The 24391-nt window shown below is 40.6% G+C and overlaps 1 protein-coding gene and 1 long non-coding RNA gene across 3 annotated transcripts; one reads left to right on the forward strand and one right to left on the reverse strand.

Annotated features, from left to right (window-relative positions):
- Positions 1–445: 445 nt before the first annotated feature.
- Positions 446–18522, reverse strand: bmf1 (BCL2 modifying factor 1). 2 transcript variants are annotated; one of them, XM_026919789.3, is made up of 5 exons: positions 18353–18522; positions 12786–12834; positions 12432–12628; positions 11160–11317; positions 446–4052 (listed from the first exon to the last, which is right to left on the reverse strand). In XM_026919789.3, exons 3-5 carry the CDS (start codon positions 12601–12603, stop codon positions 3933–3935), a joined length of 450 nt encoding a protein of 149 aa, XP_026775590.1. In that variant the 5' UTR covers positions 12604–12628; positions 12786–12834; positions 18353–18522; the 3' UTR covers positions 446–3932. The 2 variants fall into 2 exon arrangements, with proteins under 2 accessions (XP_026775590.1, XP_026775589.1); XM_026919788.3 differs by lacking the exon at positions 12786–12834 and having other exon boundaries at positions 18353–18521.
- On the forward strand, positions 16772–19510 carry LOC117598333 (uncharacterized). The gene is made up of 3 exons (XR_004579003.2): positions 16772–18057; positions 18374–18460; positions 19144–19510. It is a non-coding gene; the product is annotated as an uncharacterized LOC117598333 (long non-coding RNA).
- The last annotated feature ends 4881 nt before the right edge of the window (positions 19511–24391 follow it).

Here is a 24391-nt window from a genome sequence, read left to right on the forward strand (position 1 = left end):
CGACTGGCTGATTCAAGAGGATATATGAGAGAGAGAGAGAGAGAGAGAGAGAGAGACAGAGAGAGAGAGAGAACAATGCATTCTGCCTGAGCACAGCTTGACTCCAATAAACACCCTCAAGTTATTTTACTCAAAAGTTTAACCAGTGTGCATTTAATAATAAACACATCCCAGAGCATTCCAGGCTTTAATACAATTTTAATGAAAAAAATGTACCAATGGAAAAAAGTCAGAAATCATTTTTGTAGAGCAAAGCTCTTATATACAGCATATTGCACTATATAACATTGTCTAAAACTTCTATACTGTATCAAAACATAAGAAAACAACAAGTTCCAGAGTGCACAGTACAGTCTCGAAGACACACAGTTCAATGTTTACAACAAATGCTACATTTTCGCTGGGTCTCATTTCTTGGTATACAGAGAATTGTGAGCCTCAAGACTTTTTTTTTTTTTTTTTTTTTTTTTTACTTTTGAACTAAAAGGCTTTTAGACATCTCTATAATCGTAAAACTTTACAATAACTGATTTAATAACAGGTTTCTGGCAATTAAAAAAACACAGTGTAGTCCATTACAAATGCCAATTGATAAAAATATTTATTCTGTGGTTTAAGCAAGTATAATACCTCAAACATCAGTACACCTAATTTTGGAAATTGGAAACCAAAATTTTGGAGACCAAAATACTTTTCATGATACTGTTGGTTTCTGTCAAAGATAGGCCTGGTCAAGGTTCTCATAAACCTTGAATGTCTCTGAACAGCTGAAATTGGTGGCGAGACCTCAGCTCCTCGTTCTTCCTCTGTACAAACCACTTCATCAAACTAATACTGGACACCATGGTGTGCTTGCAATCCTTTGAGTAAAAGGAAAAATACATGTTGTTACTTGTGCCTGTCACCTGAAGTATATTTGGAGAAAGCCAGGAGAGGCTACATAGTAGAACACTGGAATATTTATTTAAAAAAAAAAAAAAAAAAAATCCTACAAGATTGGACAAAAATATTACAAAATATTTTCCAGTGCATATAAATCTAAAACTAGTGGATACAGTGAAGATAGAGAGCTAACTCATTAACATGGCCCAGTGTCTTGATCAATCTTTCCTACCCTGTTTTTGAGAAATATTTACAGATGTAATATTATAGTGAAAAAAGTTGAACGAAACCTGGTAGGAGACAGTGAGCATCATGGAAATGAGGTCAGTGAGAATGATGACCACAAGCTTTCATTCACTGCTGTATTATGGGCAAAGCATTTCTTCAGGGACTTTTCTGTCTAATAATCATGTTTATGTATATGCAATGTTTCAAAGGATTCTAAAAATATAGGTTTCAATGATATTTACTGCAATATAAGGTAGACAGGTGAAAAATTAAAGGTGTTGGGCCACCACAAACCACCAGAACAGCATCAATGCACCTTATTTGTATTTATATACTGTGTATATATAGCAGTGATCCTTCCCTCTAAGGGGACAAGTGGCCAGCAAAATGCCCCCCAGAGCATAACAGAGCCTCTATTTTCTTTACCTTTAATTTGTCACCTATCTGGAAGTGGTAACTTCACAATCCTTCACTGCTGTTGGATTCCTTCAGTCTGATAAATAGATTCAGTAATGTTACATTTCCTTCCCATTGTTGTCATTACCATTCATGTTCTTCAGAGGGAACCAAGATTTGAGGACAAGAGAGTTCTTCAGAACAATGACTGGACTAAAAATCCATCTCCCTTCATAGTTCATAACATAATCGCTCCAATCTGAATAATAAAGTCTTGTAGGACTACAATGATCATAATTTATCCATGGTTCACTTTTCATAACCTTAAAGTAATGTTAAAAGTAATTCAGGAAGTTATCACCATGAAACAAGATCCAAAAAATGGCTAACCTCTCACCTCCTTAATCCACAGGGTGAGGAAGAAGATGAAACACAGACACATCCAAGACCAAAACAAAAGTGGCAAGAAACACACAGAAAAGAAATTGCACACAACCTATACAGTAGCAATGGATCAATATACAAAGAAATAAATAAAAAAGGACAAAAATATATAAATTACAAATTAAAGAAAGAAAATCAGCATACCAAAAAGGTTAAAGGAGTGAACGTATATGGATGGAGACTAGGCGATGTGAGAAAGGTAGCTACTGAGTTGTGAGGCTACAGTCACTGGCTCAGCGTTCGCGATCTGCAGGAAACAAACGGTCAGCATTTCTTTGGACATTCACCATGCTTGAAAAGTAGCCTGTGCCCCACACTCACTCACACACAAAAACACACACACACACACACACACACACACACACACACACAGCTGGCAACACTGTTCAGTGATGAGAACTTGAGATGTTTTGTACCATGCCTGTGTACCTGTGTAATCGTAGGACCACAGTTAATACAGTTAAGCCAATAATTTTTATGAAATTAGTACATATGCAAATCAATAAGGCAAATTCTAGATTAGATTTTAACACAGACTCTAACCGGTTATCAGAGTTTCAATCTTAGAGCTTTTTTAATGTTCTAAAATGAAACCATCCTAGGTCCTTCATATCACATCCAACAATAACATGCACTTTCTGGTATAAATGTATCTACTATATTTATGTGTGTAACAAGAAAAATCTGTTAAGGTTGGACAATGTGAAAACCGAGTCTCACAAAATATACATCACTCCTTTAAAAAAATAAAATTAAAAAAGCTCTACAAGCAAAAAAAACAGCAATAAGAATCCATCAGTGTCTTAAAACAAGGCAGTTACAGTCTTACTAACAATTTACAGAAGAGCGTCCTTATCTAAAATAGGCAAAAGTAGTGGTTATTTAAAAAAAAAAACATTTCCACCACTGAAACACACTTCATTTGGAAGGTATAAAAAGCACAAATACAACTTGAAATTCTGTAAGACAAAAACACCCGAGTATCCTGAGAGGAGAAATGCAGTCACATCACAGACACAGTATTGCTCTGTGGTTGAGAAAACGAGTGGCCACAATGATGTTCAACAGCCAACCAAGAGGACCAGTGGTACATAAAACGTTCAGTAGAAAACCAGTGATGTTTTTTTTTCTTTAAATCAACCTGAACACATGTGGTGAGAATCAGTACTGAGGTTTTTTTGGTGTTAAACTTTCAGATTAATACCCACAGTGAATTTCCTTTGACAGTGAAAAAAAAAAAAAACAGGCATATAAGCAATCAGGGTTACTGAAACCTTCACTAAAAATTTGAGGAAGGTGGTTTGAGTTCAAAAAAAAAAAAAAAAAAAACATTTGTATCATAATAGGCACTGCACTCTTGTTCTTCTGGCTTAAATCAAGACGATGACACTTGTTGCCTCTAGGCATCTAACTATTTGGTGATCTCGCTTATTGATTATTGACAAGCTCATCAGTGAGACACACCAAATTCAAGTAGTAGAGGCCTGTCTACTTCCTATTCCTGCTAATTGCTGCGGGGGAAAAAAACACGACAGAACTACAGAAGCAGACATACTGAGGTGCAAAACTCTTTGGAGATTAGTCAGGCTGATTGGTGTCCTGGATGATTTTAGGGAGAAGAAGAAGAAAAAAAAAAACCTTCCAAACCACCACCTTCTCTTCTTCAGTCCACATTCAGTATTCAACAGTCTTTCTGCAGTGGCTGGAGATAAGGCATTCCCAGGACGGAAGTTGTTCAAAATGTACACATACGGAAGTGCAAGCAAAATTCGAAGACAGACAATATTGTACAAAATACCTCAACGTCAAAGTCTTATATGAAAATAATCTCGTGAACACCATGGCATCTTCTTGAGGAGAAAAAAGGAGGTCCCCGTCCCGCAGAGATCGTCTTCCTTCTCGTTTTCTCCCCCTAAAAACCCGTGTCGAAAGTCGAACAGTGCCATTAAGCAGAGGCAGCGGATCTTGTCACGGTGGCCATCTCACCTGCGATCCTCCTGTCTCCTCCTGTGAACCGCTGGCTCGCCATCGAACAGGAGAGCGTACAGCGCTGAGGCCAAACGCAACCAAAACGGCCACTGGTTCCTTTGGTTTCGGTGTTGCTGAAAAAAACGAAAAGACAAAAACGAGACAGGGAGTCAGGACTGGATCCAAACAGAATCACGCACGCTACAGTATTTGGGTTATATCATGCAGGCAGGGTGAGATGGGGGCAGCAGGCAAAGCGTGTGACTGAAAACCAGACGCCGGAACCGTGCTGATGTTTCCACAACAGCGGCAGTCCGTCTGACAGTCTGGCTGACACAAAAACATGGTGTGATACCGACACAAGAGTAACTGTCAAAAGTGGACACGTCTTTAGTGGAGGCACAAGGTTTCATTTCAATGAGCTGACAATAAAAAATAAATTTAGCCATATTACGGCTATGATATTACTAAAGCATCTCAGGATAAAATGATCCTATACTGTAAAGGCAATATTTATTCCCTATCAGTAACCCCTTTCGTCTCCTCTGCTAAAGCGTAAATTACAGTCATTAACACAGATAACACTTGATCAGGGCCTTAACATAGTATACATGATACTGCCGTCACCTGAAACTATGGCATAGTTAAATATCACTGTTAAGCTGTAAATGATGCATGGCTTAATCTCACTTGAGTCTCTCCCTGGAATCGAGTCCAAGTTGATCTGAAGAGATTTACAGGATAATACCATCAGGGTTTAGGCACAATACAAAAATTGCAGCGAATGGGATTAAGTGCTCTGGACAGATGCAAGCTTATGCACATATACACACAAAAACACTTTGCTTCACTCAACACGACAGGCTTGACTGCTTGTTTTGTATGTAAGTGTGCAATACCAAGCCACAATTCTCGCAAAAGAGAGACAAGCAACATTTAATTTGATCCTCTATAAATGAGGTACCTGCATTTAATCCCTACTCATCCACATCCATTAAAGAAAAGCTATGGTCTTGTATTTTCATGGGTTTTACTACAATATAAAATACATTTTATGTGGAGTATAGACACTCTAATATAGAGACTTAAAAAACACAGACAGCGCACACCCACAAGTGACAGCGATAGCGGTTACCATACACGACCACAAGCGACAGGAGTGAATTGTCACTGCTGGTGTGAATGCAGGGTTACAGAGAGTATAAAGACAAAAGCAGAGATAAGATGTAAAAGTCTACAACTTTCGTCAAGTTCAAGCTTTACTAGTCATGTGCAAGGATCTGTACAGGGTACAGCCTTCTTCATAGTGACTCATATCACGACTTTCTATGTATCTTCTGCCCCTCACCCTGCTACTCCTAATATAAATGATCCTCTCTAACACATCCAGGTTAAAACATACAGTGCCTTGCCTTCTTCATGATGCTGTATGTTTGTATTTATATTGAGGTCATGTGATGCTTTAATTGCACACAGTTCAGCTGCATTTAATAAATCATGTGATATCTGATTTGGGAGTTTCATAGGAATGGGGGTGAATACTTATGCAATCCCATTTTTGTGTGTAAATAATTTTGCACACTATATTGATTTTCCCCCCACAGAGCTATTTTGTGTAGATCCAATTAAATCAGTACCAGGCTGTAAAACTTCCAGATGTGGAAAAGTTCATGGGGGTGAACACTGTACGGACTACACACAGTTCAGTATGAAAGTTTTGCTATTAAGCAATAAAATTAGAAAGTTGTGTTAAAAGGTTACACACAATGTGAAGCAAACACATGCCTGATAATAAAGTTCCAAAGATTTGGCTAGAACAAATAAATGCAGACCTCAGTCTGTTTAAGAGAACTCTTATCTTTCTTATTGTTAAAGAGATAACGAGTGGCACTGACTCACGCAGATCACAGCAGGCATTGCAATATGTTGTGCAAGTGCTTGTCGCTCTTCCTTTGTCCTCAGAGATCAGTTTACACGCTCAAACCGTTACAGGAAGTGACATCAGGTCTGTTCGGCTTTATAACGTGCTTTAGATCACTCAGGCACACCCTGCCTTTGATAATTTTCAATTCAAGAATATTAAAAGGAAATAATATTAGGGTTTTCACACTTGGCATTTATACAGTGTTCTACAGAATTGTTATTTTTAGTCATATTGCAACTTTGCAGTTCTGGCAATGAAATATTTTCAGGGCAGCATGGTGGCACACCGGGTGGAGTCCTTGAATCACAGCTCCAGGGTCTCGGATTTGAGGTTCTGTCTGTGTGGAGTTTCACATGTTCTCCCTGCTTCTGTCTGGGGTTTCCTCTGGGTTCTCTCACACGTCCCAAAACTGTGCTAGTAGCTGGATTGACTACAATTAAATGTCCCGAGCTGTTGCAACAACACTTGATGTCATTCTGCACCTTTTTAAAAGCTTTAACTTTAAAAGCACTCCACTGTAACCAGAAAAAAGTATAAACCTTGCACAGACAATTGAGTGGTAAAAAAGTGTGAAAACACCCTTACTCCTAGTAATTTGTGCTACATGATAAGCACAGTACACCCTGACTGCATCCTAGGCTAAGAATGATTTCAGTCTAAGCCAAAAAATGATGATTTAAGAAAAGATCTGCAATTAAGAGTGTTTAACAGGTTAATCAGCCAGAGGTTTGTTACTGCAGACTCATGCTTCATGCCTCAGAACTGACAACACAAGGATAAAGAGAAGGCAAAAGTCCCCAAGAGTGACCTTTAGACGCAGACACACATGGTTTCCCACCCAAAACAGTGTGGCACGCAATGTCTGTGTGTAGGTGTGTGTGTGTGAGAGAGTGAGAGACTCCGTGCCACATGACTAACTGTCAAAATGAGTCAAAGGCTAAATTTAACCAGAGATAAGCGTTAAGAGTTGAGGCAGACGTCACCCGTCACTCCTGCGGGCTTCCTATCAGCCGTGCGTGCAGGCTTGCCATCAGCTGCAGAGCTCCCAAGAGCCACCGCTTATCACAACAGCAGCAATAAACACACACATGTACACACAGTAAATGTCACCAGACTCACTGGAGACCTCGTCTGCAATTTATAAATCACTGGAGCTATCCATAACAGAAGCTGACAGTTAGACACCTGGTACCAAAAACATAAATACATGTGCAGATCCACCACTGTCTACATCTCACCCTAAACTCCACACATATCTCAGACTTTACCTAATGTTTGAAAATATTTGAGATCTATACATATGTGTTGTCTTTTTTTAAAGCAGTTATATGATTGGCAGAAATAACTTAATAAATAAATAAATAACTTGCCAAATGGCTGGCTGACAATTTCACATTACAGTTGGGTAAAACTGGTTGTAGCAACAAGCAGCAGCCTTTTTACTTTTGTTGTTTTTCCCAAGCTGTTGCTTTTTGTCCCTTTAGAAGTGCTGCATGGCTTTTAAGCAAACTGGCTGACAGGAAACCTGTCTCTTAAAAAACATCCCCTTTTCTCTGGAGTGCTGGTAAACAGAAGTACATGCTTGCGCTCTCTCTCTCTCTCTCTCTCTCACACACACACACACACACACACACACGCACACACACACACACACACACACACACACAGGAAGTAGTATCTGAAACTCACATGCACATGTCTGCTTTATGGAACTCTAGGTATCAAAATTCTATGAACAAAGTGACCTGTGAAAGAACAAAAACAATAATGAAAAAAACATAATAACGACCCCCAAAGAAAGCTCCTGGAAACACAGCCCTGCAAAGATAATCCCTCTGACTGCCTCAGGGTCCCATCGCAAACCTGTCAAGAGCAGCAATTTATCTGTCAGCAGCGGCCGTTCCTATCTGACTCTCTACAGCCGCTTCATTTCAGGCTGAGCAGCCCGCCGGCGCTGCACTAACTGCTCGTCAGGGGGCTCGTGGGAATAACAGACTACTCTTTGTCACGTCTGACTCATTCGAAACTGAAGTGTCACTGCCGGCGTCAAATCTCGAGACAAGGCACTGATAAGCGAACACTCCTGGTGATAAATGAGCATGGCCAAGGCTTTAGGGGATGAAACATGAAGTCTCTCCCCTACGGGTTCTCATCATGCCATATGGCAATACAGAAAAGTCCGTTATTTCCTACTTATTTTCTTTACTCTCTCTGTGGGTTGACAAAACAGTACATTTAACAAAGAAAAAAAAAGATCAAGTTTGGTTTAGTTGTTAAAAAAACAGATGGAAAGAATTTTCAAGTTGGATATAGAAGACGTCAAGAAGTAAAGGTGCAAAAGGATCCTGCTTTATTTTTTCAATTTAATTCAGTTTTATTTGCGTGTCACTTTTAACAATCGACGTCGTCACAAAGCAGCTTTACAGAAATCTGGATGTAGATTTAGATCCCTAATGAACAAGCCAGAACTGACAGTGGATAGAAAATCGTGCTGAAAGGACAAGAGGAGGAAGCAGACTCAAAAAGGGAACTCATCCTGATACCAAATAGTGGGATTAGTCTGCAAGATTTCCAAACTGCATCTTTGAACCACGAACAGAATAACGCACGACCGAACATGCTGTTATAAAAAAATAATGGACTCTTGGGGGGAGAGGGTATTATTTCTGTATAACAGCACGGCCTATTATGCTGTTATGCTGCACAACAGACCGAGCGCTCATTGCTAAATGCAGGTTGAGGAAGACAATGAAATCTCAAAGTGATTAAATGGACAGTAATAAAAGAAACCCTGCAGCTCATGAATGTTGCACAGTGCACCTGAACCAGAACTCTCATAAGGAATAATAGCAAAGTTAAAAATATACTAGTAATATTTGAAGTTAGCACTGGAGATGTCCCAAAAGATCAATTATAAAAACATAAACATGAATTGAAATGAAAAACTTGGACTGAGTCCAAGCAATTAAACACACTGCTACACTGTAATGACTACTTTTATATATTTACTTGCCAGCCTAAGACATGACATGTAGAATGAGGCACAAATAAGGACTGCAGTAAATAAAAGAAAAGCAAACAAGAAAAAAAAAAAAAAGATAAAGAGCTACAGCCTGAGGCAGCCTCCATACTTTGAGATTACGGAGTAAATTACACAATTAAGAATAACAGTAAGAAGCGGAGGGGGGAGAAGAGCACACACACTCACTAAATGCAGGCTAATAGATTTGGGATCAGGTTTCTTTGGGATCAGTCATCAACTTGGCGTAAAGTGGCGTAAAGTGGCCCGAGAGAGCGCGAGTCATAATCTCTGGGATCCTGCATGGCCTCACAAGTCATTTAGGTGCGCTGAGGCTATCAGTTAACACTCTGGCCTCCATATCTTACCCTCGTATGGACTTGTACACATCTACTGTTGCAGACCAAAGAAAGTTGTTTGGCAATACAACTCCAAAAAATGTTTGTCCCAGTCCCAGATATCAGTGTAAGAGTATAGTCACCCCTCTTTTCCACAGGCAAGAGCAGGGCACAGTGTTGGCACAGTGTTGACACAGTGTTGGTACAGAGGCAAACAGTGTCTGCTACATAACAGAGAGCAGAGCAGCCTGAAAAACAGGCTTAAAATCTCAACATCTAGCAACTTGATGAGTTGCAGTAAAAATAGTAGCTTGTTATCACTGGGAACACACACTTGGCATCAATCTGGCTGTAGTATCGCTGCCTCGTGGCTCCTCATTCCTTAATAGAGTGTGTAAGCTTGCGTAAGTGTGAAGTGGCTTATTTGGTTATCTCTTGTTAGTTCTCTCAACGCCGAGCAAGACTTCGCTGGAGTCTCACTAACCACATCTATTCAGAACAAGCCTTGGCTTACCACCCTCTCTACCTCACATTCTCACCTCTTCCCTGTGTGTGTGTGTGTGTGTGTGTGTGTGTGTGTGTGTGAGAGAGAGAGAGAGAGAGAGAGTGTGAGTGAGAGACAGAGAGAGAGAGAAAAAAAAAAGAGAGAGAGGTTTGTGAAGGACAACGATGATTAAGAGCTTAACTATTTAAAAGACTTTGTGTAATAGAAAACAAATTAGAAACTGGCAGCTGATGGCTTCCGTATACGCTGCACCTTTCATAACATTTCCACACTGCCAGTGCGTGTAAACACACTCACAGCCTCTCTTTTTAAGCACACGTGACACTAATCCTACAATGTAGCATTAATCTGAACAAAGAGCCATTATTCTTGGCCAGAGTGCACAGTCACACAAACCGTCAACAGTCTCAGCTGATCATTGCTGTCTGTGAGTTATATGACAAGCCCACCACACAATGACACACACACACACATATACACACACGGTGAGTTATGGGCATACACGCACAGAAGCGCACACACGTTCACACACATGCGCTAGGTCACACACACAGGCGCGCACACTCGCACACAGGCGAGCACAGGCGAGCACAGGCACACAGGCGCGCATGCTCACACACAGGCACACACAGGCACACACAGGCACACATACATAGGCACACACGCACACACACACACACACACACACACACACACACACACACACACACACACACACAGACACAGACACAGGCACACAAAAGGAAAAGAGAACTATAAACAGGAAGCTAGAAGGATAGTGTGTGCTGAGCAGGGTAGGAGAGATTTTAAAAAATTGAAAGAGAGAGAGAGAGAGAGAGAGAGAGAGAGAACGAGAACAAATTTCCGACACAGAAAATGTCCATGTGTAAACTGGATGTTGGGCTTCTGTTCCAGTCTACAGCACCTAGCATAAGTAACACCCACCCCCGCCCCCTGGTTCTGGAAAAGTGTCAATCAGGGATTGACACATGAAACATTCAAGGGAGGTGAACACTTGTGATGAAACTGTATAGATATTTAATTGGCTTTCAGTTGAGGAAAAAAATGATGAGCGTCCACTAAGCTCACAGTTTAAAAAAAAAAAAAGGAAAGAAAGAAAGAAAAAGCTTGGCAAGAGTAGCATGACATTAAGTGGTTTTAGCTGCTCACAAACCTACTGATATCATCACCACTAACCTTTTGGGCAGGAACTAAGATAAGATGTGTGATGCTCTGCTTCTCTGTGCACATGTATGAATGATGTTTATCACCAACGTTTTTATGTTCCTAAAAGGGCTTAGGAGGTGGGTGTGTACAATAACCATACAACAAATATTATACTGCATCGTACTAGAATATAGCAGTATTTTTATTTTCTAAACATCACCCACACCCACTGAGAACAGAGTTGTGATGTATTCCTATGCCATAAACAGGGAGCATGATGTGACTCACCAGCATGTGCTCTTGATAGAACTGGTCGCCAATCATCTGGAGTTTCTGGCCGATCTGAGCCTCCACGCTGTGCGCAGGCCGTCGGCGAGGCTGATTCTCAGGAAACATGGCGCGATTGGAACGGGCAGACGGCGTCAGCAATAGCAATCCTGCACTACCTAATGAGAGAGCATAAGTGTTAAAATCACACTGAAAGCTGCAACACAACACACCACCTAGCAAGGGACTACAGAATACTGACAAACATAGCTGCTACTGCTATAACTCTGACATCTATAGTGTATATCAAACCTCATAAACTAAACAACTAGGCCAATGTACAAAAAAGTTGCAGAAATTAAAAGTATTGCACTGACCAGATTGTTATCTTTGCAGTGTGTGCTTAAGGCACCAATAAATCAGACTTCAGAAATCAAATTTCCTGTTTGTTGTGGTTTCTATACCTCAGGCTCTTAAGTTTTAAAAATAAACTATAAAATGACAAATCACAAAAACGAAACATTTTTACAAAATCATCAAAGAGAAGGAAACACACCACAAGAACACATGAGTCATAAAAGGTTTAACACTGACATTCAGAGAAGTTGAACAGGAAGCTGCTGTTTGGGCCAAGGCTGACTTAACAGTGCTGAATGTGAAATGAGAAAGAATTCGTGGTAATTTTGGCCTTTCAGCTTGAAGTATAAGGAAAAATAGCTCTGTAAGAGTGCGAACATAAACAAATGAAACAGTGCAGTCAGGTTGTAGCTCTCTTGGTGTCCATGACTGGGCCCACAGCCAGCAGAACAACCCTTGCGTGCAGTCATTTGAATTGCAAAGCGACTAAGTACACACACACAAGTAATAAAAGCTGAAGAGGCCAGGACAATCAGACGCCACAGGGGAGAGAGGGGAGAGGACGAGAGACACATAGATTGCTCTCACAGGAGCTGGAAACTCTCGCTCAGTTTCGGCATACTCTATTAGCATAGGAAATAATGGTACATTACCAGTGCTTGCGGCATAAAATAGAGAATTAAACTGTTACATTGCCTGTAATGTAACTCTTATGATTAAACAGACTATGTGTACTGGTAGTGTGAGTGCAAGGACAAACTGTGATGCCCTGTGAACAGAATTTTTTTTTTTTTTTTTAAAGTTCCCCTAACTGATAAAGTAACTTTTCAGTTCTTGCCAGACAGTCCCCGATTTTGTCTTTCTCCCTTTGTCTCTACGTCTCTGCCATCATCTCTCATTCCGTCTTCCTCTCGTTTTTATGAGGCTCAGGTTTACCATAGAAGAGGCGTCTGGGCTCCTCGGCCACACCGCAGGGCAGCATGCCATTCAGCCGTGCCGTGGGGCTCCCTGGGGTCTGCGTGCTGTGGTCCTCCTGCTTTATCTCCCTGTTTGAGGAAGGCCAGCACTGTGACACAGGCCCAAACACATCATCCTCATCCTCATCCATGAGCAGGGTCTTGCACACTCTCCACCTGCAATCCAGAAAATTGCAGAACATTTGTCAGTGAGTATAGAGACCATCATAAACATTACGGTAATAGTGGAAAGACATATGTACTTCTGATTAGCCTCAGTACAGAATAGTAACAAGTGATTTAAATAAAGAGAAAGATATAGAAGTACATGCACCTGTATACAGTACATGTCCATGTACAGTCCTGCTTTACTTCATCTTTTCCTGTGGGAAAAGAGGTTTTGCACTTTTTTTACAGTATAAATACACTACAGGAAGCACTCACTCATTTCTTCCCCCACTAAAACAAACCCAAGTACTGACTGAGCTCAAAATGCAAAAGAGACAACATTTAAAAACATTTGTCAGAAAAGTGATGTTTCCAGGCATTTTAAGTAAGCTGTTGAGTTCCTAGCACAGGTACAGCCAACATACATGTTATGGTCATGTGACCTACTCATGATCAAGCACAAGTTACAACGAGCACTTTTAATAAAGTTCAAAACAACCCTTTGAATTAAAATTAGGTGTGTGTAGTACACGTGGAATTTTTAGCAACAACCACGTGAACATTGTGAAGACACTCCCGTCTCTGTGATTTATACAGAGATCACTTATCCAATGCAAATCAGTGATAATTACTACACACATTCTCTGCCAACGTTACTTAACAGACATGTGCAGAAAGCTAATGCTGTATTCGACTTACCTCATAAGCGGCAATTCACAGGTCAGAATGACATCATTTTTGACCTCGCGCATTTGACATACAAAGTGGAAAACAAACATGGACGCCTTCGTGTTCCTCTTTTTTTTACCCACAAGCTAGCCTGCTACTGTGATGAATGTATATGGGTATGTATATTTTCCTCCTCAAACAGTGAACTGTATAACTAATGTTATAGATTTAACGAGTGAATATGTCTGAAAATTGATCGATCTAAAGTATATAATTGTATATACAGCATAACTCATTTAAAGGTAAGAAGTGCTACTTTGTTTATTCTGATGCTGTGAGCAGCCATGTTGATTTGACATCACTCCATAAACAGGGAAGGAACTCACAACTGAAAAGGTACACCAAGTTGACGAGTAGGAATTTCAAGTTGAGGATGCGTTTTCTTTGGATTTTCCTGGTTGGAGGTTGGGAAATACAAGGTTTGACCTCGAGCTGAACGACAGTCACTTCTAAGCACTTTCGTGAGTGACTGGGGGAAGAGTGGTGTCCAGGTATGTAGACATGGGGTGACTACGCAAACAGTACAGTTCACATAGTCATCTGTATACCTGTATACCTGGAGGATTAAAAGATCTATCCACTAGGGGGCAGGTCAGAGCCAACACATACTTCGCCAGCACTGGAATACAGTCTTTAACCAGTGCCCCAGATCTTGGTACCAACAGGTAAACAGTGAAGATGTGGCGCCAAGGTAGATGGTATATCAGACCATTAAACCAATCGTCAAGACAACACAGAGCACATTTCTCTAGTAATACCAATGACAGAACCTGACAAAAAAGGCACAGTTGCGTTGCCTCTGCATTTTACTTTGTATTGCACCATACACTGCATTAATTTTTTGCATAACAAACACAGAATACACATGACGGCCATCTTGCATACACATAGTTCTTAGTTCAGAATGAATGACCACATAATGACTATTGTATTTGATTCATAGTCACTCTGCAGTTCCTAATATTTACAAGATTTGGCCAAAATACCTGTATGATCATTTATGATTCATTAAGGCTGTATCAATCGCATATGAGTAATAGATCTCTCAGGAGGATCTGAGGTTAGAGGTGGGGTGGCCAAGGCTTATTTCAAGGGTGGCATCTGCCACCCTACACCACCCATTTGGCCACACCCCTGGACTAGGAACATACACACAAACGTACAACCACATTATGAAGCCTGTGTTTGTAATGCACACATGACCAAAACAAATCAATTCCTCTGACTCTAATAACAGCAGGGCTGGAGAGAAAATGCATGCAGTCCAGACCCTGAGCATCAGTTACAGCATAATAACAGTAAAGATTAGCTTAGCTTGTGGTACTCATTTAGATAAATAGTGGCCATGAAACCAAACCATGCGGCTGTGGTTAGACAACTGCTTTACTATATTTAACCTTACAGAGACTTTGGCAAGGCAGAGGCAACAACCGTGTCTCCTACTTTCTCCATGTTCTGTGGTAGAGCCCATGTGGTTTTTGCGGATCATGACAATTCTGGGTGAGTAGTAGTTATTTGTCCCCGAAATACCTCGATGTCAATCCCATATAACATTACACTGCACAAGACACGGTGGAAGTAAAACAAACACATACATACACACAAACACACAATAGTTTTGCATCACTGGATTTAGGACAGGACTAGGGTATGTAGGCTGCAGCTTAATTGGTATGTACAAATTCAGACACCGATAGGCCTGTGTCAGAAACTGAGGCAGCCAGCCTCTAAATACAACACAGCAGTAATAAAAATAATAATGATGTCATGAAGAATGGAGACAAAGCTGATCACACACTGCAACCCCGAATTGACACAACAAGCATGTGCTACTTTCATAAAAACATGAGTCAAAACATGTTCACAACTAATTTCTAAACTGAAAGTGAAGGTCTATGTGTTGTATCTGAAAGCTGAAAGCATGTACACACTTTCACAAGTACAAAATGTGCTTCGTGTGGGCTTGGAGTGCAGTATGGAGAGTGTGTGTATTTGAGAGAACCACCAGTTCGCTTTGTTCAGATCCCATCGAAAGTGTGAATGACTCCACACTGAAGCGAACGATATACAGCTCCCTCTGCTGCCCTGCTCTCTGAGCGTGCGTGTGTGTGTGTGTGTGTGTGTGTGTGAGTTTGCTCAGAGTGCTGAAACCTATGATCCTGCTCAACATGACACACATTTATCATCACTTTTAGGGATGTATTGATCTGATACCATACAAGTTTTGATATTTCACCTGATACCTCCCATGTATTGGACCAAAATCAGACAGATTTTCCAATACACTGACATTTCATGCATGTGTAATATTGAACCCCAAAACACAGATCCAAACAAGACCAGGTTGTCATCATGCGTCCTATGCTGCGCAGAACCTGGTCGCAGAAGGTTGAAGAGAATTAGCATGCTTACCATGAAGATATATAATGGATAACACTGTATCCACTTAAATAACACTCAGAATTTGTCTTTCACTCAGTTTTATTCTGACTAATCTTACAGATCATCCACACAGACTAAAGCCTCTGGAGAGAAAAGAGGAAATGAAGTGAGGTCTTTGAACTAAACGTACACACTGATACCTAGAAGTCTCATAGTGTTAAAAAAAAAAAAGTTTCACTTGAGTCAGGCAAAAAGTGACAGTATTTACAATTAGAAGCTTTCTGTGCTGCCTGCTATCTGTTTCCTAACCAACACCCCCCAGTATGTCTCGACTCATACATCATGTACATTCAACCACTGGCATCACTATTCAGCAAAGGCGCTGGAAAGAAAAGGTGAAACGAGATGAGAATGTCAATGAAAATTACACACAAATACATAGAAGCCCAGGGCCACATTCAACCGGTCAGACTGCAGGCGTTACCGGCATTGCCACTATTATTCCAAACATTAAATGATTTGGCAACCTTTTAAACTCCCTTAAACGCTTAAAAAAAAATAATCTAGCGACTGTCCTGCACTCGATACAGTGCTTCAGCCCTCATCACAGCTGCTTGTTATACCAGTTATACCAGAGAGAGCAGGTTCAGTCAATTCACCACCAGTGTAAAGTCGGACTTAGTTGTGCTTTCACGAGCAATTGTTCCAAACAACCAATCACTGAACACCATTGTTTCCAACGACCAATCACTGATCACCATTTTTCACAACAAACAATCAGTGATCTATTATCTTCTATTTTGATAACACTCTATTCTATTCTGTGTCTCTTCAGTAAATCTTCCTTCTTCATGTAACACGGTTTGATATGCAAGTGATATGCAAATTAGTCTATGACATCATCTGGCGATCATTCTAGCGACTTTCCCCTGAAAACAGTGGACTGATTTAACACTGTTAAAACCACCGCCAGAGGTGACAAATGCGCGCACACACACACACACACACACACACAGGCGTGATAACATCTGAAGTGCTACAGTTCATGAACACAGGTCGGGCTTGCTGAGAACATGCTAAATAAACTGCAGCACTGCGCGCGCGTCTCTCGCCACCTCAGGGCACAGTTTAGCATGTTATCCATCCATCATTACTATCGATGGCTTGTTCACGTTAAAAGCACAGTTCAAATGATTATTCTGGTGGTTAACACACTCACACAGAGCGCAGATTATACAGTAAATAGCACTGTTCTGCGCAGGAACTACACTACGATAAGGCTCGCGAAAGGTCAACAGGGTGCTCATGACGCCATATTTAACCTCTCCACACGTCAAATGAACGCGTCCTTTACTTTGTTTAGTCACATTTCATTGGCTACGAGTTGCTATGGTGAGAAACGGGCTTAACCAATCAGAGTCAGGCACTTTTCCCGTTTCTGTTCGAACGCTGTTAGCCAGCTAGCATAGTGGCTGAAGTACTGCTGTTCTACTGCAGGAGGCGAAACAGTGGCGTGGATGTTGTTTTATATGCCATTAGGTTATTTTCCGCTATTACTCGCATGTTGTTTGACTCATTTTCGGTGGAACCTTTTTTGGCAACGCTGTTATGATGAAGAGAAAGTTGAAATTTTTAAATATCAAATGTGCTGTTTGACATTCAGCACCACGCGCGAGCGCGACTCAGTCCGCACTGTGATTTCATTTCCTCAGCTCTGCCTCACAGTCCCTCTGCACCGCGCCGCTGGGCATGAGGCAGCGTCGCCGGCTGTAACGCAGCTGCCTTCATTTTGCAAAACAAATGAGTTTATACTGCGCTTTGGCTTCCCCTCACTTCACCCGTGCCCAGATAAGGACTTCTCAATTCACAAAATGCACGTGTTGTGTTTGTTTATGCAGCCTTTATTTCTGCAAGTGACGTGTTAGTAGCTGGAGCAGGAAACCAGTGGCAGTATTTACAGTTAGACGCTGATAGCGGTTTCTAACCAACAGTCCCGGCATGTGTCGATTCATGTGTCGACTCAGTGTTCTGATAAACTCGACGCTTTTTTAATAATAATAATAATACGCTGGCCAAAGTGTCTATTAAAGGCCACTATTAAGAGATGTTAGACAATCTTCTGCAGGCTTAAACTGTTGCCTCCACTTGAACTAACGCGCTGCCTGTGATTCACGACAGCGCAGCACTTTCAGGCAGTTAGTGAAGTGTTTACAGCGTGTAAACAACTGTTTACCTCCAAATCTAACAGCAAGTCGGTACTGCCATGGAAGCCATCATGAAGGTGGGGTAGAATGTAGCACAGAGCTGAAGTCCATCATCGTAATCAGGTGATTGTTAGTACACAGACATCAGCCAGATGCGTTTGGGAGAGTTAGCTCCACTAGCATACCGGGTGTTCAGCTACATCCGTGTGCCATTCAGACCACATCTGTCACTGCACAGCCACATGACACCTACACCCATATACGCACAGCCTTGCTGTTTGTGCTAGCTTACATACAGATAACAGATCAGATAACTGATTAATCCTCCCAGTCCACTTGTCTAGTTACACAAAATCACACAAACTGTAAATCAAGAGTAAATCCTGCTTAACATATCTCTGTGATAAGTCAGACCTACCTCTGCTCGGGCTGTGTTCAGATCCGTGGTGTTAGGAGTCTAAAAGAGCAGGCGCTTGAGACTGGCCGGTGGTGTAGAGCAGATGCGATCAGCTCAGAGTAAAGTCAGGTCAGTATGCTCCTCTTTCCTTCTCAACAACTTTCATTCTGCAGTCCAGCCTCCAGCACGCTCGTTTCATTCCCAGAGACGTCATCATGACTCCGCCCCCAACACGTCACGCAACCCAAGACAACAAACCGTCCTTAAAGCAACACGGCACTGTTTTATTCTGGAAAGAGAAACTAATGTCTTATGATACCAAATCTGTAATTTGGTAATATTTATACTATCGTCAAATGTTATTTGTTAGCCGACTTTACATACAAATATATTTTTGATCAACCCATTCAGCCAGTGTACCAGCATTCATTCAACATAAGGACTGTGCAGTCACTGGTACACTGCATTATAGCAATAAGTGTTTAGCTGCAGCTCTAGGTGTTTATCTACAGCTCTAAACAGTACTTCATTGTACTTTTGAACACACGGACAATAACCTGGTTCTACTGTTTGCTTTCTTACTGATATTACTGTCAGTATTGCTCACTTTCAGTAACCGCTTTATCTCGATCAGGGCCGTTGTGGATCTGGAGCTTATCGCACGAACACTATGCGCGAGGCGGGAATGCACCCTGGCTGGGCCGCCAGTCCATCACAAGACACTACACACACACACACACACACACACACACACTCATTTATACCTCGGGGCAATTTATCTTAGCCAATTCACCCGCCTGGATGTTTTTCAGAGATGGGAGGAAACCGGTGAACCCAGAGGAAACCCACGTGGACACAGGGAGACCATGCAGAGAAACTCCATACAGACAGTAATCCGTGTTCAAGATCAAACCGGGAACCCTGGAGCTTTGAGGCAGAAACATCCATTTATATCATGCTGCTATCACTAATTTGTATTTTTGTACAAGGATGGAAAATGGTCTGAAATACTGAACCAGTACTTCAGTAATTTTCACATTTTAATTGCTATATCTATTTATTTTTCTGCCCTACATATCATACTGCTATCATTCATTTTGTATTCTTGTCATATTGATAAAATTACTGTCATACCTTTATTTATTTATTTATTTATTTATTTCATCACATGTTCTGTTCTTGCTGCTGCTGTAACTCTTAATTTCCTCATGAGGGATTAATAAAAGTTTATATTATCTTTTAAAATGCTGTGTTTGACTCTACAAAGTGTTTGACTGATTTGTTTGACCAATTTAATAAAATCTTTACTGACATTACAAACAAGCTAAATAATATGTAATAATAACATTAATAACCAGTGAATAGGATAGAAACGTTGTATACCATTTAGAGGGTTACATGAGTAGAAACTGATTTGTCCAATCAAAATGTTTGGCTATAGCTTTAAGACTCGGTGGTCAGTGTGGTTTTAGCCAATCAGGGTGTTTGTTTTGATCCCGCCCCCTTCTCGTGCGATCAGGCACGTGGAAGGGAAATTCCCACAGTGGCAGTACTGTAGTGAGCAGTAACACATGATCAGAATGCACGAAAATGCGACGTAGCACATATACATTTTGTCACGAATGTCCTTTCGATGCATGATTAGCTATGCAAGCCTATAATTTGCATTGAGAAGTTACTGTCACTACAGTTTTAGTTCACATGATCTAAATTTGCAAGAATATCCAGTAAATTTGTAAGAACGTGGCCTTACTGTCCAATGTAGTGGAAATTTATCTTGGATGTCATGATATTTATTTCCAATGTGCAAGTTATATAGAGACATTTTCCTGGTCATATTCCTGGTCAGGTTCGTGATGGATCCCGAGATGGTGGCCTTCCGCGAGAACACTGGACACAGGACAGAAACACGCCCTGGACGGGACGCTAGTCCATCTCACACACACACACACACACACACACACACACACACACATATTCACACCTAGGAGCAATTTAGAGTAGCTAATCCATCAACTATCAAGTTTTTGGGAGGTGGGAGGAAACCTGAGAACATGGAGGAAACCCACACAGACATGGGGAGAATATGTGAAACTCCGCACAGACAGTAACCTGAGCTGAGGATCACACCGGGGAGCCTGGAGCTGTGGGGCAGCATGCTACACGTTGTGCCACCATGCCACCTGCTCTGTAACATAATTACTGTAAATACACTGGGATCCCAGTTATAAATGGAGAATAAGTTAGCCGCACTAAGATAATGAATGTAAGACCCTCGAAGTTATGTCCATGCTGTTTCAGACAATGGTGATTTGAATTAAGACTAGTAGTTCAACTGCATACACAAGCCCCTTTTAATTCTCTGCTAAACTCAGCTGATCAGACAGAGAACCTGGCGTGAGAGAGAGGACTGTCTACTCTGTGGCAGCTCTGTTCATGCCTCTGTGGAGTCCTGCACCAGCCTCTTTTTCACCAGGGTGGGAGGGCAGGTGCTGGATGTTATGATCTGGCCCTCTCTGCCCTCTGGGACTATGACTGATCAATAAACACATGGACAGCTGGGGCAGAGTGCAACTCAACATTCTCTCACAAAGCAGAGGACAATTCCCCCACTACACACACACACACACACACTTATAAGCACATCCACCCTCCACCCATTAACCGGCAATGCAGCAACTTACTTGGAATGAAAGAAATATGTCAGTCAGCTTCATTACAGGTTTAGCCAACTCCTCAGAATCAGTGAATGAATGAAATTTAATGGAAGAAAGATTTTTAAAAGAAAAAAAAATCAAAAGCCACTTAAGTTAACCTTCTTCAATGAAACAAAAAAGCAATCTGTTGTATGATAAAAAGTATAACTGTGATTCACTTAACCAATCAGACATTGAGGTCCAATTTGACAGTCCCTACTAAATCCCTCATACAAATGGACTTAAGTCAAGACTTCTGTTGATTTAAGCAACTTATTATCATTACTACTTAAAATACAACAAAGTGGTAGAAAGTGGGCAGATGATGCAATGGCTATTATATCTGGTAAGTAATGAATAATTGAAAGGATGAAAAAAGTTTTTTAAGTGCATTGACCTTCAGGTTTGAGTACTGGTAAAAAAATAAAATGGTCCTCTTTAGACCTCCTGTCATCCACAAGGTGTGAAACTGTGACCCTGTGTGTTACCTCCCCCATTCTCTCCTAACCCACAGAGGGGACAGCAGCAGGGTTCACATGGAGTTTGCTGGAGCTTTGCCAAAATTTTGAACAAGTTCAGACCAAGGCCACTGACACATATCCAGCCAGTCTCAGGAGCGTAAAGGTTTGAAATGGGAAAGAATTCAAACACTTCACTAATGCTGAGTGAGGCCAGCAAGTAAGAGGAAATGATATTTATAACCTGTGGCTCCAGTCAGATCAGAAATGTATAAAGCCTCTGTCCGTAACCTTGTCCAGATAACTGTCACCTTTTATTCTACAACATACGCGCCACACACAATGAACAAAAATATTAACACAGAATATTATGTGTTAATATTATGTGTTAATGTATCATCCTCTACATGATTGTCATTTCTTTGTAAACACACACAGAGTCATCTCTCTCTCTCTCTCTCTCTCTCTCTCTCTCTCTCTCTTACTCATGATGAACTCGTGTTAACACATCTGGTCTTATGCATGTAATTGCATGTCCATTGCAACCTTGCGACAACTTCCTGATCCAGCCATGTGAATGATTTCAATACGTTCTTCTTTTGTCAAAGGCATTCTTAAAGTGTATCTGAAAAAATATATGCAACATAAACTAAGTATGAAAAATTTCTCCTATGTATGGACACTTTTGGGACACCTATCTATCTATCTATCTATCTCATATATATATATATATATATATGTATATGTGTGTGTGTGTGTGTGTGTGTATATATATATATATATATATATATATATATATATATATATATATATAATGTGGATTATTTAAAAGAAGTACTGGCACACTTCATGAAATATATATATATATATATATATATATATATATATATATATATATGTATATATTTTTTTTTTTTTTTGATGAAGTGTGCCAGTACTTCTTTTAATTAATCTGCATTAATGTGTATGTAAGTGTTGATATTTTGGTATTTAATCACATGACCAAGTGTGAAAATATTGCAGTACAATTTAATTTTAAATATCTTGTAAGCTTATGGCACTTACTTTGATTTCTGCAAGCTTACTGTGATTAGTCTTGAAATTGCTACTATCTTCACAAGCATCCAACTTCCCCTTCAAATCAATAAACCTGCATGAAATACAGTCACACTGAGGTAGTTTGTGACTGTGTACACACAGACTGTCTCCAATGTATAGTCAGGAGTATAGAGTTTTAGTAGTTTGCTTTCTCTCAAAGTGTCAATTCGTTTTTATTTGTACAGGACTTTAAACAATAGACATTGTCACAAAGCAGCTTTACAGAAATATGGATGTAGATTTAGATCTATGATGAACAAGCCAGAGGTGAAAGTGGCAAAAAAAAAAAAAAACTGCCTGAGATGACATGAGGAAGAAATGTTGAGAGAAACCAGACCCAAAGCGGAACCCGTCTTCTTCTGGGTGACCCCCAGTAGTATGATAGTGTGTGTGTTCCTATTATGTATTGCATTAACAATTCAGTGTAGGTGAGGTATTGAACTGTTAAAAAAGAATTGTGGAGAATATTTGTTAGGCTTGTGATGTGATTAAAGTGGTCAATGGGCTAAACTTGTGAACATCCACTTATATACAGCATGAATGAGTTCAGCCACAAAAATTGTAGGATCATCAATCTGGCATTAACCGCAACATCTGAATGGCCAGATGTTATATTCAGAGCCATGATGCCACTGCTGATAGCGAGGCAGTGAAAATAAGATTAATGATTGATATGATCAGAGACAGCACACTTTCAAGGGGTAGTGTGTTTCTATGGAAACAGGGTGGAGAAGAAAGACAAGGTTAACCAAGTGTGTCTTGCCATCTCTTGTCCTGTTCTGATGGCACCAGTCATCACTGGGTTATGATGTCACACACCAGAGGGTTAATATCAACATTATAGTGTTTTTCCAGGTAGTAGAAAAGCTGAAATAAAGGCTATGGCCTTATCTCATTGCATCAAAATAAACCACATGATCAAATGCAAGCACACACACACACACACACACATGACTGAAAAATCACATGCTCTGTTTCCTGCAGTCAGTAGGTCCCCCCCCTCCACCCACCCCTACACTATCTGTCTACCTTCCTCTATCTCTATATCACTCTTTCATAGACATTCATCCCACATTCATGAATCTCCCATCAAAACATCCTTGAGTGCATGAATCCTGCCTAGAGACTCACAAAAAGGGGTTTTCACCTGTTCTGACTGCGCAAGCTCCGTAGCAACTGCATGAGCTCACCCAGCCAGTAAGGTGGAAAGGAAGAGGCACTGACCCAATGGCAGTGAATGAGAAGGGACCGAAGCAGGCACACTAACCCAGTAACAGCCTCTTCCCAGCCCACCTTCTATTGGATCAGCATTCATTTTCCATTTAAACCTTTATGGCTTGTGCTCTGTAAAACTGCTTCCTACTCCAAGATCAGCCTGAGGTATTTCTTTGATAACAAATAAAGGACTCTTCCTATTCCAACCTATATTTAATTTAAATTTGTCGTAGGGTTATTTAACATAAATTTCTCATCCACTCACACACTGTGAATTAATACAGGATGCCCTGGTGGTCAGTCATGCACTCTTCCTCCCACAGTTTAACAAATATTTAATACAATATGACACAAAGCAGTAATATCACAAAAAAGTATGTTGTTAATGAACATATGATGATCGAGGGTATATCTTTCTGAGCTCCAAGCATACCATCTCTCTCTCTTAGAGCTGTACGCTCTGATTTTATTTTCCACTTCAGCATACAGCTTTCTAACCCAAGTGACAGATTATATATTAGCACCACTGCTCACAGGTTTCTTTACTAATCACACCCTTTAAACAAGGAGACTTGTTTAAACTCATCTTAATC

Source organism: Pangasianodon hypophthalmus, chromosome 10, assembly GCF_027358585.1.
Source record: "Pangasianodon hypophthalmus isolate fPanHyp1 chromosome 10, fPanHyp1.pri, whole genome shotgun sequence".
NCBI lineage: Eukaryota > Metazoa > Chordata > Actinopteri > Siluriformes > Pangasiidae > Pangasianodon > Pangasianodon hypophthalmus.